Consider the following 12,674-nt stretch of genomic DNA (forward strand, 5'->3'; position numbering starts at 1 on the left):
TAATAGATTCGAGATAGTGAGTCAAAACATGACCTTGACCAAAGATTCTTTTGGATAAAGGAAATACTTCATTCTTTACATGCAAATCACACAAGCAATAAAAATACTCTTACATTCTGAGAAGAGCCTTATAAAAGGGCCGTGTGAAGAAGGCATCCAACAAATACTGGTGAATTAGTGCAAGACCAAGGATCCTCCCGCTGAACCGGAACCTGTGAAGGAAAAGCAGGAGATGGTTTACATGTCTTGGAGCAGTTTCTAAATGTTTCTGTTTCCTCTCAAGAATGCCTTCCAGTTCTAACCCCCTAAGATTTTCTAAGATGAACTGCCTTCCAGGTTCATGAGAATTTGTATGCACTGTAGGCTATGTCTTCACTGGTTGATTTTCACATCTACTTATAGAAGAAATCTGTTTCTATCTGATATTCAGAGAGATACTGCTGCACCTTCTCCCCATGTCAGTGATGTCCAGCATGTAGCACTCTACATGAAATCCCTGTTAGCATGACAGTGAAATTTCCTTAAATCATTTGTAAGAAATGTTGACAGAATGAGACCAGTAATGGTGGGGAAAATGTCCCCTTGTAGTTTGCGTGCATGAATATTAGCGGGATTTCTCTAGTGCAAACCTAGTAGTAGCAATTCCCTTTTGAGGAAAAGCCCAGTCTCGGAGTGCGAAAGTTCCTACTTCTATTCTCTCTCAAACCCCTCTCTTAACAGCAACTGTCACCATCCAAGAATTATGCATGTGTACATTTGAGGGAGTTTCCTCATGGGACGGTCTGTTCTCTAAAATTTCAGTGTTCAATTCTATTCTGAATCACTTCGGAAACTTTATTAAATATATCTGTCATGACTGGATTTGCTGAGATGTACATATATTTTCTTTTTCAAAAATATTCAAGTTTCTAGCCTTTTGAAAGCCTGATGCCTTCTGAAAGTGTAAATCCACACTGAGGTTCATAGTGTCCAACTATAATTTTAGTGTTAGGCAACCATCTTAAGATGAATATCCAGCAGCTTTGTTTTTCTTTATTTCCACTTAGGTTAGCATAACTGCAATAGCTACTCTTAGGAGGACTTCTAATTGTAGTTAAACGGAAGTTAATTTGAAGAATAAGTCCTAAACCTTAATGCCCTCCACCCACCAATATTAACCTCATGACTCAAAGAAATTTTTTCCATGGTTCTTATTCTCGTTCTTTTTTGTGTTACTATAGTGAAAATGAACAGAAACAAGCAAACGGGTTATATAGATACTTCAAGACTATAAATGCAGGCTTGTAAAAAATGTCACAGAGTGCAATTTGAGGTTTTAAGAATAAATAATTCCCAGATGGGAATCCTATACCAGCTTTACTTGATTTTGTGTGAAAAATTAGGAGCAGGGCAATTCTTGGCTACAAACTTGAAATAGCGAATGGGATAAGTGGCCACTGCTGTGACCCTACACTCCTGCGTGCCTGCCAGGATTCTCTGCCACCATCGGTTCCTCTAAGCCACTCTGTCTTCCTGTCTTCCCTCCCATTAGAAAACCAACAGGCCCAGCTGCTCTGCCCCTCCCTACATGTTAGCCACTTCCCCAAGGACTGTTCTAGAAGCTGCTTGTCCTTTGGGTCAGGATTCTGCCCTACTCACCTCCACCAGTCCCCTGTCACAGCTCAGAGTCACCCAAAGCTTCACACAAGGATTTAGGGTCTTGCTAAGAACCTAACATCATCTGCAACGTTCTCTCAGGAAAAAACCTTTTGGATTCTACCCAACTCACTTAAAATTGGTCTTACAGAACATAATCTATTCCTAGATTGGAAAGTGCCTGTATGTTAAATTTGATAATGCAAACAAGAGTCAAATGAGATATTTAACGGAAAATATGATTTTCTAAAAAAAACAAAAAACAAAAACTTTTTTTTTTTTTAAGTTTAGGTGCTTATAAAAACTAATATCACAGAAAATCAGCTAAAGAAAAATTTGGGGAGAAGAATACTTACCATTCATGGTGATTGTCTACAAAGGCAGACATGGGACTTATTTGTACTGTGTATGTGTCATTGGCTGAATATTCAAATAAGCCATAATATGGGTTAAAGAGTTCTCTGGATACCAGGAAGAAAAACTCTCTGGAAGGTCCACTGTAATCCAGCCTTTAAAAAATGCACAAAAAGAGCAGTCATTATTTTTTTTCTACTTATTAGGCACGCTTTACATAATGCTCAACTTTCTGTAAAACAGGAAGTCTAATTATCAAGTTTGGTGGTGGTGGTTTAGTCATTAAATCATGTATCAAAAGGTAAATAACTTAAGCGCCCAGAGCCAGGCCATGGGGAGAGAGATTGCAGTGGGAATGCCTTATTTAAGCAGGTTAAACCTGAGGGCATCAGTTAGATACATCCACAGGAACATGGAGTCCTCATGTTTTTCCAAAACACTTTTAAATGGGGGCAAAAGGAGACTTTAGTGAATTGGTGAGAGGGTATTACAGATATAAGGCCTCCTAGGGAGATCAGAGGCAAAAGATGGAATGATAAGGTTCAGACGAAAATTTTAAATTATAAAACACCAAGGAAAATTATAGACAAGAAAAGCGAGGGTGTCTAAAGCTTCCTTGGGAAGGTAGTTGAGAAGAGGCTGAAATTCTAGCACCTGAACAACAGTGTAATTTCCATTTTACTTACAAAGACATCAGGGTCAAAGTAAAATCTGAGAAATGATTGTGTGAAGTTTGAGGACTGACAAGCGGCAAACAATGCTGAGAACAAAAAATGCACCAAGGAGGAGTATGTAATAAAGCAATTTGATATGCTCACTTTAAAATGAAAACTGTAAAGTACATCTATCTACCCTATGGTAAAAAAAACATAAGGGTTCAAAGACAGGAAGGAATTCTGAAGGGGGAATGAAAGCAATGGATAAGGTGGGATTTAATAAGACTTCCTTTGTTCACTCTATTTTTTTCCCTCTATGGAATTTCCTTCAATGGCCACTTCTGTATTTTTTTATGACAAAGAAAAAATTCCACATGTGTGGTATGGAATTGTGTGATAGAGAAAAGGATCTTATTACAGCTAGAAGAGGGAACTGGAATAATAGTAAGGAAAATTAAAAGGCCTTCATATATCTTAGTTGAAAGTTTAATAGAATTTTCTTAAAACATACATCAGCTATCCACATACTAAGTTCTTAATTTTTGCCATATCTGAATATATACGTGCTACTATTTACTTAATATTTCCAGCTTTACTTGCTTTTCCAATGTAGCCTTGTCTTACACAATATTTTGGAATTGTGATGTGTCAGCTTTATTTCTTTTCTAACACACATGAAAATAAACACGTAAATATTAAAATAAAAAATATCAGTCTATGTAATAGGCCAAGGCAGCTTCTGGTGGTTTCTTTCCACTGTCCCAGCTCTGGTCTCTGACATCACCAAGAACAAGTAGATTACTTCTTCCACTTGAACATTCTTCACACATTTAGAGGCTCTCCTTCAACAAATATATGAGTGCCTACTAGGTTTGGGGTACTAATCTAGATGCTAAAGATGCAAAGTTTTATTTTTACGTCATTTTCTACAAGATTCTAAGTCCAGCAGTGTCTATATTCCTGGTGCCTGTCCCCTCCTCACTCATGAACAACCTCCTCTCAAGGCAGGGCACGGAATTTCCTTGTCATGTTGGTCCTCTGCTCTGAACACTCTCCAAGTGTCAAAGTTTGACCTAAGGGGTGTGTCTCTACTGATCACAATACTCAAGGTGTGGTCTTGTCAGCAAAAACTTAGGGCTCTTGACCTCTCTTCTTGGACACTTTTCTCCACTACTGCAGCTTAATGTCACCCTGCCTTGTGGGCAGTCACTTTACTTTGTTGACTCATCACAAGCTAGTCATCAGCTCAAACCTTTCACCTATGTTGCTTTAAACTAGGACTCTCCCACCCTGTCTCTGCACGTCGCTCTATCTTTTTAAAACCTAAGCACTAGACACTAGTATTAATACTTGCCATACTAAATTTCACTTTGTGAGACTGAGTTCATGAGTCTAGTCTACCTAGATCCCTGTGGACGCAAAACTTCTCTCTAAATTTCCTACTGATGATGAATTACATCAGCCGAGCCCTGTGTCTTTTCAGAAACAGAGAATGCCAATCAAAAGTATCTTAGTGGTCATTTTGTCCATCCGCTCACCTCACTGAGGAGATGACTGGGGCTGAAGGAAATCACCAACTTGTATCAAATGAAAGCTGCAGTGGAGGATCCAGGCCTTGACACAGGTTTCCTGACCCTGCGTGTGATGTTCATTACTCTTTACAGTCCACTCTTCAATATATTTAAAGCGTTCATCAGGACTAAACACAACATTGCTTATAGAGGAGAGGTCGGAAAACTGTGACTTGCAGGCCAAGTCTGGTCCAGGCCCTCACTTTGCAAAAAAGTTTTATTGGAACACAGCCATGCTCATTTGTTTATGTGTTGTCTGGGGCTGTTATGATGGCAAAGTGAGTAGGTAATGGCAAAATGAGAGGTACAACATGGAATGGCCTGAAAAGCTGAAAATTTACTATATGGCTCTTTACAGTAAAAGTTTGCCAACCTCTGTTACAGAAGAAAGTAGGAGGAAAATGTTACTTTATTAAAAACCCTAGCTTACTCTAAATCCTCTTCTTTAGTGAAGATCATTTCAAGAAAAGGTAAAATCACAATAATATCCTAGGGTGTATGAAATCTTCAGGAGTGGTCACAGCTACTAAGCAGGAAGCCATGAGCCCTGGCCTGGAGGCAATGTATCTAGGTCTAGGAGGAAAATGTATCTTCCTCAACTGGTCAGGCTTTTATCTGCTCCTTTTTTTCTTTTTTTTAAACTCCAGCAGCACTGATAGAGTTACTCTAAAGTGAAGACATTTTAAAAGTTTGATTTGATTATAATCTGAAATTTAGAACCACATATCTGAGAGCAGGTTGTTGATTACAAATTACATACATCTACCTAATTCAATAAGACCTGTCCCAGCAAGATACCTTATGCATGCGCTTCCTGTAATGTCTTAGCAACCTCTTCCATATAAATAGTTAATATGACTCATATCACAGGGATCATTTGTTACATTCCTGTTTTGCCAGTTAGGTTGGTTCCATAGCTAAAGACTTGGCACGGAAATACAGAAACTCCGGACAACGGGTGTGTAGCCACACAACAGCTGCATCTGAGGGCATTTTGGAATAAGCACAGATGTCTTTAGGGTGGGTCTTCAGCCCCATGAAATGCTGATAAGGCATTTTAAACACCATCACGTTGCTGGGCTGACACCACCCGAGTTGTTAGTGGCATCCAATATTTCTTAAATAATTTTATTCTCTGGTTCTTTATGTTCAACTAAAAATTACCAAAAACAAAGTATCCCAAAGGAAGCAGACTATAAAATGAAAGAGGACAGTGGCATTGGGAAGTCTGACTGTCATTTCCTACACGTTTTCTGGAAGACAGAAAGGTTTTCTTTCTTACAAGCTGGTTCAGGCACACATGGTCTACACACCTTCTGATTCACTCTCACATTTGTAGCAGCAAGGCATTAGTTCTTGAGCCACTAAAGAAGTGATAGGTGAGTAGGGATTTTGTGAGCAATTAATATGACAAAGTTTTACCTGGAGATACCAAGCCAAAGCCTAGAAATAGAAGCACCTTTCTTCAGCATGGTTTGGGTCAGTTAGGTTATCCTGCAAATATCTCCCTTTAGACAAAAACAAGCAACACCTTAGTTTTACTTGAAGCCTTACAAATATTTGAGGAAACATTGGTCAAGGCCAGGACCCAAAACAACTTCTAGATCAGTCAGATGTAAGAGCTGCTGGTTATTTTATAAGTAAGGACTCAAAAAAACCTTTCAGATCTCATCCCCCCCTAGTTTCATGCATTTGCCTAAGTAGAAATACCATAGGAAGAGCTCACCTGTACTTAAATCCCCAAACTAAAACTGTTTGCACACACCCCCTCCCTAGTCCAAGTATGGCTTTGCAAGACGGATGACTAATGTCATATAGAAGGCACCTTGCATATAATGAACTCATTCTTTCTTAAAGAAAGGTGCCTTTTATAGAGTTGGCCATGGAGGACAAAAAAACAGAGGCAATCACAGTGTAAACATCCTCTCTTGACCCAGGCCATTATTTCCTTACTTGTTTTGGGTACTAAGAAGTGAATGTAAACCTGAAACTAACACACTATTATAAACCAACTCTACTTCAATAAAAAGAAAAAGAAGTGAATGGCCCAGGATGTCCTATGTGAACACAATAGTCTACGTAGCTAACTTCTGACACCAACAAGCTTTAGTTGCTGAAACTTTTAATTCAGAAGAAAATAATACACTGAAGAATATGCAGTACTGTGGCTCCCCTCTTAAAGAAGCAATGTCTGGGCAGACAGAAGCCCAAGAGGCAAGCAGACCATGCAATTTCCTGCCACACTCAGTCCAGACAACCCAGTTTCCAAGTCATTCCTCCACTGCTGTTTTCTCCTACTCCCCACTTTGCAAGAGCAGATAACCAACTTAAGCTGAGTGGAAATTTAAATGACTAGAACAAAATCTCTAGCTCTGACCAAATTAAATCACAGTGTTTGCTTAGAAGACTGTATTTCATAAAAAGCCAAGCATAACATGACATTAATTTAGTGAGATATACTAATCACTTGTCAACTAGCATAACTACATAAAAAGGCTCTAGAATTATTTTTGCATTTTTAATTGAATACAGGTATCTCTAATATTCTGGGGTTAATTCTACCTCACATGGAATTCGTAGCTGTCCTATACATTTACGACTATGACACTTCTCATCAATTTCTCTTGACTCAGCTCTTCCATTTCAGGAAACATCTATATATCATGTGTCAAGACCTACACAAAGAAACATCTTAGAGCAGAACTGAAGTCTCTGAGTGAATCTGCTAATTCACACTTTTTTGGAGAGTAGGCAGACACATTATTCTGGAAAGATAAATCCTTTCTCTTTATGCCCTCACTAATCTATTGTAAATAAAGACCCTGATCATGACAGGTAGAAAATATTATCAGTGAGATGGTATCAATAGAAATTGCAACATATTATTCCCTCATAGATAACAAAGTTGACTTTAGCAACATAAAATAGTACTCTATACATACCAATACCTCTACTAATTTGGACTTTCCACAGAATTAACTCTCTCTATAGACTTACTACTCTACTGACCTCAAGTGCAAAAGGAAGCATACATATACCAAAATTACCTGGTGACCCCCATCACGCAACAACAAAATAAGAAAACTTGTTCAGGGAAACAGTTTCTGAATCTCCCTAAATTCTGTCTCTATGCTTTCTTTTACTAAGTGATCTTTTTAGAATAGTTTTTGATTTATAGAAAGGTTACAAAGACAGTAGGGAGAATTCTCATACCACCTCACACCTAGTTTCCCTGTTAACAACATTTTACACAAGTATACTATATTTGTTAGTTAATGAACTGATATTGATAGATTATTAACTAAAACTCACACGTCATTCAGACTTTTTTCATTTTTGCCTAATATCCCTTTTCTGTTCCAGGATCCCATTCAGGGTACCATACAACATTTAATTGCTATGTTTCCTTAGGCTCATCTTAAGCACTTCTTAGGGGCTTCTGGTTTTTGATGACCTTGACAGCTTTAAGGGGCACTGGTAAGGTAATATGGTAGAATGTCCTTCAGTTTGGATTTATCTGATATTTTTCTCCTGATTAGACTGGTGTTACATGTTTTGGGGAGGAAGACAATAAAGGTAGTGTCATTCTCATCGCATCACACCAAGGATATATACTATCAACAGGATATATCACTGTCATTTTTTGATTTTAGCCTTGATCACCTGCCTGTGTGTTTGTAAGGCTTCTCCACTGTAGGCTTACTTCTTTCCCACCCCTTTTCATAGGGTACTGTTTGGAAGGAAGTCACTATGTACAACCCATAAGGAGCACTGAATTATGCAGAAAATTATTTGGAAATCTTCTGCAGAGGAGATTTGTCTATTCTCCTTCATTTAGTTATTCAATTGTATATTTATATCAACATATATACTTCAGGGTTCTAATCCAATACTACTTCATTTTGTTGCTCAAATTGTTTCAGCTTTGACCACTGGGAGTTCTTTCATATGGTTCTTGTGTCCCTTTGACATCACTGTGAATTGTTTTGAGATTCCCTATACTTTCTGGTACAAGATGCTTCAGACACTGTCTTGCACAATTCCTGCCCCTGTCCGAGAATCATCCATGTCTACAAGGAGCTCTAGTCCCCTTTAGTAAAGAACAATATTAAAAGCCAACATCTACACACTAGTTGTATATTATTTTGTAATACCTATTACTAGAGCTAAACATGAACAACTTCCAAAATAACACATTCTGAGGACATTAAAATTAATGAAGGAAAAGGGACAGAAAATTTTCAGCTCCATTCCAGAATTCCACAGAAAAACCTAGGAAACTTTTCTCTTTGGGTATTTATTAGAAACCAGAAAGAAATGTTATGATCTTTAATTTTAATGTAATAAGATGGCAAAGGCTAAAATAACTTCTTAATTTTGTTTTGAGTTAATCTTGCAAAACATATGATGTATTCCTAATGACTTAATAGCAAAATAAATTTGATATCTAATAATACATATGTATGATACTGACATGATAAAGCATATCAGAAATAACCTGGCCCTATTCCAGCCTCAATAAGCCTTATGCAGAGATTGTCCCTGAGGGCTAAGGTCACACCTCAAAATATCTTCTGTCGTATTTTTCTTCTGGGGTTACAAGAAGAAGACAGGTAATAGAGGCAGGAAATATTTGGACATTAGTAGCAATTAAATAAAGAGGTTTCAATCCCTACTCTGTCTGGGCCTCCTCCTAGGAACGGATGTCAGTCCAGATCATGGGGAGACAGCTTTAAGATGATAAAGCATGATAAGCATCTGTTCTATTCAAACCTAAGTAACAGCACTTCCAAAGACTCATGACTACATCTCTGAGATCTCAACAAACTGTGGTCTAACAATTATGGAAGACAGCTGGAGCTCTGAGGGAGGAAAAGTATTCTCATCCAAACTAGGCTGGTTATGTAAGGAAATACTTGGAATCCTATGCATACCTGTGATTAGGCTAAAAACATTTGCCTTCATTTTCAACTGTGCACCTGCATCTTTAAGGCAACTAACAAAAGCTAGAAATCAGCAACAAAAGGCTCAAGACTCAGGCAAGCTTTTCAGACTTTCTCACATTATATTGTTTTCCCATCTAATATTTTATTTTAATCTAGGCACAGCTGGGAGACACTACATTAAGCAAGATAAATTATCAGTCACTAGCTGAAATAGTGAAAAGACCCATGGGTAGGAAAAAATTCAGATAGATTAGAGTTCAAGAAGTGAAGTGAAAATGTCGTGTCCTGCTCTACAGTCCCATGGACTGTAGCATGTCAGACTCCTCTGTCCATGGAATTCTCCAGGCAAGAATACTGGAGTGGGTTGCCATTCCCTTCTCCAGGGAATCTTCCCAACCCAGGGATTGAATTGGGGCCTCCCACCTTGCAGGCAGATTCTTTACCATCTGAGCCACCAAGGAAGCCCAGAGCTCAGGAGTTTTGCCTAAATCCTAATATTGGTCTAAGAATCCTGTATGGAAGACAAGAGGCCTAATTTTGAATTTTAATTTTGCTATTATCTAGTTCGACTAGCACATGAAAATTATTTCATACTTTGACAGCTCCATTTCATCAACCAAATACCACATGGCTGAATTTGTTGAATATTATTAAGATTCCATAATCCACTTTATTCCTGGGCAAGACTGAGCTTGTAGCCTTAGAATGATCCAAATCAATAGGAGTTAAGCAGTTAAAGGGAAGACAACCGGAATTTCAGCACTCATGTGATATTTTTAAAATTCACATTAGTGATGTCTACAAAGAAGGTGCTTAAGACTCCAAACCTAAATCTGAAATGAGGAAAGAGGAATGACTCTAGGAGAGACGAGAGCTGCCATCTTCTGAAGAGTCATAAAACCACTGGTATGCCTATTTGAATGGAATAAACACTGCGTAGGAGTCTTCACTGCATTCATTTCCTAACTTTATCTCCACGAGCATACTCATGGAAGAGTCATAGAAGGCTAGGCTCTCTTTACGGTAGGTAGTTATTTTGGTAGGTGTGCCAAAGAAAGAGAAAAAGTGGGGACAGAAAAATAAGAACTAAGGCCTAAAAGTTACTGCTGGGGAAGTATCCAGATAGAATAGGAGGATTTTTCCCCCTCTTTTCTTTTTGTCTCTCTTTTTAATCAAAGTATAGTTGACATACAATATCAGTGTCAGATGCACAACATAGTGACTCCATATTTTTATACACTGTATGATAACCACCAAACCACCGTGAGTCTAGTTACCATCTCATCAGCACAGAAAGCTATTACACTGTTACTGACAATATTCCTTGCTATATATTACATCCTGTGACTTATTTATTTTACAACTGGAAGTCTGTACTTCTTAATACCCTTTGTCTATTTCACCCAATCCTCCATGCTCACATCCCCTCCCCTCTAGCAAACTGGTTTCTGACTCGTGATTCTAAAACTGAACTTTTTTGACAGGTGAAGTATGATTTACTTTGCATTCCAGTGCACATAACAAGATCATAGATGTTAAAATGCAATTTCTTGCTTTTTCTCTCAAAGTCCATGTCTTGAACCTTCTTATATTGTTGGTGGAAATGTAAAATGGTGAAGCCATCATGGAAAATAGTATGAGGGTTTCACAAAAGAACCAAAACTAGAGTTACCATATGATCCAGCAATCCCACTTCTGGGCTTATAACCAGACAAAACTCTAATTTGAAAAGATACATGCTCCCTATGTTCACAGCAGCACTATTCACAATAGCCAAGATATGGAAACAACCAAATGTCCATCAACAGATGAATGGATAAAGAAGACAAGGCACGTATATACAATGGACTAATACTCAGCCATAAAAAGAGATTATGCCATTTGCAGCAACATGGACCAACCTAGAGATTATATACTAAGTGAAGTAAATCAGAAAGAAAAAAACAAATACCATACGATGTCACTTATATGTGGAATCTAAAAGATGACACAGACGAACTTATCTATGAAACAGAAACAGACTCACAGACATAGAAAACAGACTCATGGTTTCTGAAGGGGAGGAGTTGGGGGAGGGATGGAGTGGGAATTTGGGATTAGCAGATGCAAACCATTAAATATAGAATGGAGAGACAACAAGATCCTACTGTATAGCACAGGGCACTATATTCAATATCCTGGGATAAACCATAATGGAAAACAATTTCAAAAAGAATGTACATATATATAACTGAATCACTTTGCTCTACAGCAGAGACTAATATAACACTATAAATCAACTATACTTCAATTTTTAAAACAAGCACATTTTCCTTTTCAGAGAAAGAGTTAAAGAGAGAAGAAATGAAACTAAGATTCTGCTCTTAAAAATGATCTGTAGTTACGAGCTTTTACCGAAGAATCTTTATGTCAGATGATTTAAAAACCAGGGGAAGCTTTAAAAAATAGCTGAAAGGTTTAAGTGTATGAGAACAGCATTTCCTGCCAGAAGGATTTCCTGTTTTAGGCAACCACAGGGGACGTTGTGGGGAAACATCCGCCTGCAGCCGCAGCCCACGCTTCAGAGGCCACTTCTCTGTGCTACTCACCCTTCCTCCCCGACGAATGTGACGTACAGCTTATTTCTCTGCAGGTCTTTTCTGGAGTAGCCCATAATTTGATTAAAAGCATCTTCGAGCAAGTGATCTCTTCTGATAATTAACCTGTCCGTGAAGAGACAATTTGAAAAAATAGATGATTTCCTAATCCTTATCTTTCCAGAACTGAGCACTTGCTATTTAATTTCCATTTACCACAACTAGGTGAAAAGTGGGATGACTTACTATCATTGCTGTCTGCAATAAAGCACATGTCTGTCTTTAACTCTTGATAGCATTAACAAAAGTTACATCAGAGAATCATTGGTAAATAGAGCATCCTACCTAAGACTTGTAAAAACAATGCAAAAGTTCTGGTGGTCAAATTCATTTATCCCGGGAGGAAAATGATTAAAATCAACACACACACTTACAAAACTTTTGTTTATGAAAGGAAGATTAAACCTAGGAAGTCATGTTTTAAGCACTCTATGTAATGAATGCACCTAGACCAGGAATCAATTCTTAAGTAGCTAGAAAGACGACAGTGAGAACAAGAAAGACAAATTCTTAGTGTGAAAAAGAGGAGTTTACATAAATTTTTCTAACTTTAAAATTAGGTGAGCCTTGAAACTCTCTAGGTGACAGATAAAAATGAATGATACTTGCAGCTGATTAATCTACTTAAGACAATGGCAGTTTAAGTCATTTTTAAACAGGTGTGAATTTGCCCTTAATGCAAATAGTAATGGAAAGGGAGATGACAGGGAAGCCAAAGGCATGAAAGTTTGACCATCAAGATTTTCATAAGTGAGGCTCAGAGACATACAGTGTTTGGAGCAGGTTGATGTTTTTTGAAGGTGAAGAAAGGGGAACCTGCGAGTTCAGTGGAGCAAGCCCTGCACGGGGGCAGTGAGCTGTGCAGCTGTTGGGCTG

The 12,674-nt window shown here is 38.1% G+C and overlaps 1 protein-coding gene across 2 annotated transcripts in view; it reads right to left on the reverse strand.

Moving 5' to 3' along the window:
• Positions 1-12,674, reverse strand: part of HECW2 (HECT, C2 and WW domain containing E3 ubiquitin protein ligase 2) — a 452,870-nt gene that overhangs the window by 34,346 nt on the left and 405,850 nt on the right. For both annotated transcript variants that reach the window (XM_069577904.1, XM_069577905.1), the window contains 3 exons: positions 11,751-11,864; positions 1,992-2,144; positions 114-212 (listed from right to left, as the gene is read on the reverse strand). In XM_069577904.1, the coding sequence (XP_069434005.1) occupies positions 114-212; positions 1,992-2,144; positions 11,751-11,864 (366 nt within the window). The remainder of the gene's footprint in view (positions 1-113; positions 213-1,991; positions 2,145-11,750; positions 11,865-12,674) is intronic.

Source organism: Ovis canadensis, chromosome 2, assembly GCF_042477335.2.
Source record: "Ovis canadensis isolate MfBH-ARS-UI-01 breed Bighorn chromosome 2, ARS-UI_OviCan_v2, whole genome shotgun sequence".
Classification (NCBI taxonomy): domain Eukaryota; kingdom Metazoa; phylum Chordata; class Mammalia; order Artiodactyla; family Bovidae; genus Ovis; species Ovis canadensis.